This window comes from Phaseolus vulgaris, chromosome 3 (genome assembly GCF_000499845.2).
Source record: "Phaseolus vulgaris cultivar G19833 chromosome 3, P. vulgaris v2.0, whole genome shotgun sequence".
NCBI lineage: Eukaryota > Viridiplantae > Streptophyta > Magnoliopsida > Fabales > Fabaceae > Phaseolus > Phaseolus vulgaris.
The window spans coordinates 15,034,299-15,040,442 of record NC_023757.2 but is presented as its reverse complement, the minus strand read 5'-3'; the positions used below and the strand labels follow the sequence as shown (position 1 = coordinate 15,040,442).

General features: G+C 43.1%; 1 protein-coding gene across 1 annotated transcript; it reads right to left on the bottom strand.

The window, feature by feature from the left end:
• Positions 1-2,895: 2,895 nt before the first annotated feature.
• LOC137839188 (uncharacterized) lies at positions 2,896-3,822 on the bottom strand. Its single transcript, XM_068648314.1, has one exon. The coding sequence runs from the start codon at positions 3,820-3,822 to the stop codon at positions 2,896-2,898; it is 927 nt and encodes a 308-aa protein (XP_068504415.1).
• Positions 3,823-6,144: the final 2,322 nt, after the last annotated feature.

Genomic DNA, 6,144 nt, shown 5'->3' with positions numbered 1-6,144 from the left:
ATTTGATCTTTCATAAACTTGTAAGTGTGTGTGAAATCCTGTAAAGTCATAGGTTGTTCTGGCTAAGAGGTGTGTGTTTGCAAAGAGGGTGAGTGGTTCTTGTGGTTTCAAGATCACCTTTTTATGGTTGTGTAAGTTGTAATCTGTGAGTGATTACTAGTGGAACCCAGTGGTTGTTCTGGAAACTGGATGTAGCTCAAGGTTGAGTGAACTAGTATAAAATTGGCTGAGTAAATCTCTCTCTCTCTCACTTCCTATAATTGTTTGTTTTAATTCTGCTTTTGTTGCTGCTATAAACATCCAGTTAAAACGAAGTTTCAACCTATTGAAATTTTGCTAACACTTTCTGAATCATTGTTTGATTACTTTATCTGTGAATTGTGTTAAAGCTTCATTCCTAATCAATCTTTTCGAAAATCTTTGATAAACAATTCCCCCCCCCCCCTTCTTGTTTAAGCCATTAATTCTTACAATTGGCATCAAGAGCTAAGTTCTGTTTTTCTGAAAACTGTTTTACATGGCTGACAAGTTGCCTTTTGGGGAAGGTGCTTCCATAAACAGACCACCATAGTTTTGTGGTGTAAACTACCAGTTTTGGAAGGTAAGGATGAAGATCTTTATGAATTCCACTGATAAAGGTATTTGGGAAACAATAGAAAATGGTCCCATTATACCTCAACTTAAAAGATATGAGGTTTTAATTGATAAACCTTCATCTGAATGGAATGAGGCTGAAAGTAAGAAAGCAAAGTTTGACTGGATTGCTAAAAATATAATAACCCGCCAAAGGTCTTGATAGAACATGGCAGCAAGGTCTTAATAGTTTGGCTGTGATCTGTGCTACTGGTTCGGCTTTGATCCACTTCGTGAAGTATTCTATGGCAACAAGGTATTTCATCTGCCTTATTGCCAAAGGAAAAGGCCCCAAAATATCGACTCCCCACGTATGGAATGGCCATGGGCTGTATATTGATCTCAACTTTTCTGGGGGCGTGTTGTGCCAATCAGCGTGTTGTTGGCAATGCTTGCATCGTTGGGCGTATCTTGTGAAGTCTTCTCTCATGGTTGGCCAGTAATAACCTGCACGGAGGGCTTTCGACGAGAGAGATCGGCCGCTAATGTGGCTACCGCATATTCCTTCGTGTAGTTCTACCATGATGAGTGTGCATTGTTCACCGTCCACACATACTAGTATGGGATGGGTGAACCCGTGCCTGAATAATTTTCCATCGATTAGGGTGTACTTACTTGAATTTATCTTTACTTTTCGGGCTTCTGCGGAATCTAGTGGGAGTATTCCGTCGACCAAGTAAGACTGGTAAGCTGTCATCCAAGTTTCTCCTTCTTCGATGTGGTGAACCTGTGGCATTACCACTCCAACAACCGGGTATCTGCTTATTCAAGGCGTCTTCACCATCTCCTGTGTTAGTGATCGATGACTCCTCCTCATCCCTTCCGAGGTGTCTACGTGTTGGATCTCTGCCATTTTGTCTGTGATCGTTCGAGGTGTCTTCAGGGTTTCCTGAATCACCGTCCTCTGTCGACCCCCCTTGCCCGAACTGGCGAGCTTTGCAAGCTAGTCAGCTCGGGCATTTTGCTTTTGGGTACATGGACTAGCTCGAACACATCGAATGATTCTTTAAGCAACTGGACGTATTCCAAGTATGCGGCCATCTGGGGGTCTTTAGCTTGGTACTCCCCCATGACTTGTCCTGTAACTAACAACGAATCACTTTTGGCCAGCAATCCCCTCGCTCCCATTTCCTTTGCTAGCAGCATTCCTGCGATCAGGGCCTCGTACTCTGCTTGGTTGTTACTAGCTTTGAAAGCAAAACGGAGTGTCTGCTCGATTAGCAACCCATCCGGACCTTCCAAAATAACACCTGCTCCACTTCCTTGTTGGTTCGACGAGCCATCTACCGAGAGTACCCACTTGAAATCTGCGCCTTTTTTATGGGTGGTTGCTGAGGAGAGTTCCACTACGAAGTTGGCATAGATCTGACCCTTGATGGGGCCCTGGGTTCATAATGTATGTCGAACTCGGATAGCTCTACCGCCCATCGGGCCATTCTTCCCGCCACATCTGGTTTCTGTAAGACTTTGCGTATCATAAGGTCCGTGATTACAATGATGGTGAAACTTTGAAAATAATGACGGAGCCTTCTTGCTGAAAATACTACTGCTAAGGCTGCTTTTTCCAAGGCCTGGTATCTTACTTCGGGCCCCTGCAATACTTTACTGATGAAATAGATTGGTCTTTGCACCTGGTCTTGCTCCTGTAACAAGACTGAGCTGATTGCCCTTTCTGTAACCCCGAAATACAAGCAGAGCGGGGTACCTAGCTTGGGTTTGCACAATACCGGAGGGCTGGCTAGGTACTTTTTCAAATTTTCGAAAGCCTCCTCACATTCACAGGTCCAAACGAACCTATTGTTTCTTCTCAAGCACTGGAAATAAGGGTGACCCTTGTCCCCCCATGCCGACACGAACTTGGACAGAGCGGCCATCTGTTCTGTCAATTGTTCTACTTCTTTTACCGAGATCGGGCTTCACATATTTATTATGGCAGCACACTTCTCGGGGGTTCGCCTCGATTCCTCGCTTAGCGAGTAAGAAACCAGGAATTTCCCCGCTTCTACCCCGAACACGCACTTCTCCGGGTTCAACTTTAACCTGTATTTTGCTATAGTAGTGAATAACTCCTCCAAGTCGGTTGTGTGTTGTTCCCTTTGTTGGGTGGTAACCACCATGTCATCCACATACGCTTGGACCTTCCGTCCCAATATGGGCGCTAGTACCCTATCCATTAGCCGTTGAGAGGTGGCCCCTGCATTCTTTAGCCCAAAAGGCATGGCTCTATAGCAATAACAAGATGATTCAGTCATGAAGGCGGTCTTACATTCGTCCATGGGATGCATCATGATCTAGTTGTAGCCGGAAAAAGCATCTAGGAAGTTGAGCAACCTGCACCCTAAAGCACTGTCTACCAAGGCATCGATATTGGGCAGCAGGTATAAAATCTTTTGGGCAGGCTTTGTTGAGGTCTGTAAAGTCGACACACATTCTCCACTTCCCATTTTCCTTCTTCACTAGCACCACATTGGCCAGCCATTCAGGGTACTGGATCTCCCTGATGTGGCTAGCCTTCAACAATTTCTCTGTCTCTTCCCGAATGATCTGTCGCTTCTCTTCGTTGAACTTTCGTCTTCTTTGGCGGACAGGCCGGACGCTGGGGTCCATGGTGAGGTGATGACACAAGAAATCAGGGTCAATGTTGGGCATGTCAGCGGCGGACCATGCGAAGGCATCGAGGTGCCTTGTTATGACCTCGAAGATTTGGTCCCACAACTCCCCGCTCAAGGATTGCCCAAGTTTAAACATCTTAACCCCGATCTCCCTCTCTACCACACCTCCAGCAGGCTCGGGTCGATTTTCCCGAACGATCTCTTCTCGGGTTACTCCATCTTTCCTAGGCGGTCTGGACGTGACAGAGAATATTCCTCCCTTTGTCTTTAAGCAATTTTCGTAACACTTCTTAGCTTCTAACTGATCGGACACGATGGTGATTACTATCCCCTCAAGGGACGACAATTTCACTTTCATGTGTCTTGTGGAGGGAACCGCTTCTAGCCTGTTTAAAGCTGGTCTTCCCAACAGTATGTTGTAAGCCGAGGGTGCATCGATGACAAGGTGCCTGATATTAGTGGTGCATGAAGACAGGCTGTCTGTGAATGTGGTACTTAGTTCGATGTACCCATGGACTTCTACCTCATTCCCTGCGAAACCATACAAACGTCTGGCGTAGGGTTTTAACTGGTCCATGGATAACCGTAGACGGATGAAGGTTGTTAATATCAGCCGAACTTCCTTGATCTACAAGGACATGGCGTAACCTTCTCCCGGCGGTGATAAGGGAAATTACCACCGGGTCGTTATTGTGAGGTACGACACCTTGGAGATCAGCTTGCGTAAAAACGAGGTCGACATCAGGAGCAGAATCTGTCTGTCGTGACTCCACTGCTGTCTGGGGGCGCATTCCTTTCTTGATAAACCTCCTGAGATGGTGCTTACCTCCCCATGAATGGGTACTTCGTGCCCCTGATCTGCTCCCGTTGAAACCAATGTCTAATCGTCTGTCTCCTCTTATAAGTAATCCTTTAGGAATCCGTTCTTCACTAACTCGTCTAGTTGATGTGCCAAGGCCAGACAGTTTCGTATATGGTGGCCATTTGCTTGATGGAATTCACACCAAGCGTTCTTATTAGGCCCCATCTTTCTATCAGTCTTTGTCAGTACCTTCTGTTGAAGCTGGAGGAAGCTTCTTCCCTACCAAGGCTTGATGTGTGTTTGATGAAGAAAATGGCTTGAGTGCTTTGAAGATTGTAATAGGCTTTTAGATTCATTTGTAATTAGGCTTGTAATTGTGTATGGTTGTCTTTTGCTATGTGACCTGTCCTTGATGCCTAACCAAGTCTAGATCAAGCACATGATGTGGTTAAATGGTTTTTGAAAAGTTTTTTAAAGTGTTTTTAAAAGTCTTAAATCAGTACACAAATGAATCTGTTTTATGGAGAAAGAATCGGTTTATTTCTTCTCTGTTAAAGGCTTTTCTAAAATTCTGTTAGGGAACCACAGGCAAAGCTTAGTTCGTTATTTAAGTTAAAGTTGAGCTGGCCCATTTGCTACCATTTAATCTGTTTCACTGTGAAAGAATCGGTTTGCCCTTTGGTCAGTTGAAAGGTTTTTTTACAAGTTAGTTAGGGCACCAAAGGTACAACTCAAACAGTTATTTCAGTTAGCTGAGTTGGCGGTTTTTCACAAAATAAATCTGTTAAGTTCAAAAATGAATCTGTTGTTTTCATAACTGCTTTTCAACTGCTTTTTGAAAAGAAGTTAGAAACTGTTTTCTATATAAAGAAAAGTCCCTCTCACATGAGAGTGTGCTGAGCAATTACGTTTTTGACAGAGATCAAACATTTTCCATGTGAGAAGAAGGATTGAAAGATTTTTGAAAGGTTTTCCAAAGAGATTTTCATGTGTGCTTGTTCTAGGAAACCTTTGATCTTGGTGAAGGTGCTGGTGCAGTTCTGCAGCAAATTGAAGTACTGGTTTTGAGTTCTTGCATCTTCTTTTCAGGTGTAATCTTTCCTTTATTCTGTTTTGTAAAGGTGTAAGTGTTAGTCACTCCTTGATAGGGTTTCTTGGAGTGCAAGGTGTGCTGAAATAGGGTTTTTCAGCATTGTTTGTGTTGTTCTTGTAGTGTTCAAGAACTGCTGTGTTTGTAAGTAATTGGTACTGTTTTTAGTGGATTCCACCTTGGGGTAAGGTGAGACTAGATGTAGCTCTGTATGAGTGAACCAGTATAAAAACTTGTGTGCCTTGTCTTCTCATCCCTGCACTCATTTATGGTTTTGCTTAATTCTGTCAAGAACTAAATCTGTTCTTTTGAAATTGAATCTGTTAATTCTGGGTTTAAGTAAGAACTGTTCTTTCTGATGTGTTAAAGCTTTCTAATCACAAACAAGGCAGTTGCATATGATGGCTTAAGTGATCTGTGAACAAACAGTCTAATCATTAAAATCTGAGGAAGAATCATTCTCCTTAAAACCTTGTGTTGAGTAAATTTGTTTGATTTCTAAGCATAGTTGTATCCTTCATCCTCATAATATTCAGCTGATCTGACTCTGCTATAATCCTCTGTTGATCACAATTTCATATTGAACAAATTCAAATTGTGCTAGAATGCTCTGAAGAATCAATCTGTTTCATGTAAAAACAATCTTTTCTTTTTGCCTCTGGTATATTGTAAATTGTGTGTTCTTGCGAAAACTTTATAAGCTCAATTCACCCCTCCCCTCCTGAACTTAGACACTAATAGACCCAACAATTGGTATCAACAGCTAGGGCTTGTATTTTGCTCAAGTGTGTGCATGATGTCTGAGTTTAAAATGCCTTTTGCTGAAGGTGCGTCTATTAATAGACCTCCTATGTTTGGTGGTGTTAACTATGCTTTCTGGAAAATCAGGATGAAGATCTTTATGGAGTCTACTGACATGGGAATCTGGGATACAGTGGTCAGTGGACCTTTCATACCTATGCAGGTTGTCAAAGATGAAACAATAAAGAAGCCTTGGTCTGAATGGA

Bases quoted from the DNA above. Each gene is read 5' to 3' on its own strand.
- LOC137839188 (XM_068648314.1), bottom strand. From the start codon at position 3,822: ATGGACCAGTTAAAACCCTACGCCAGACGTTTGTATGGTTTCGCAGGG.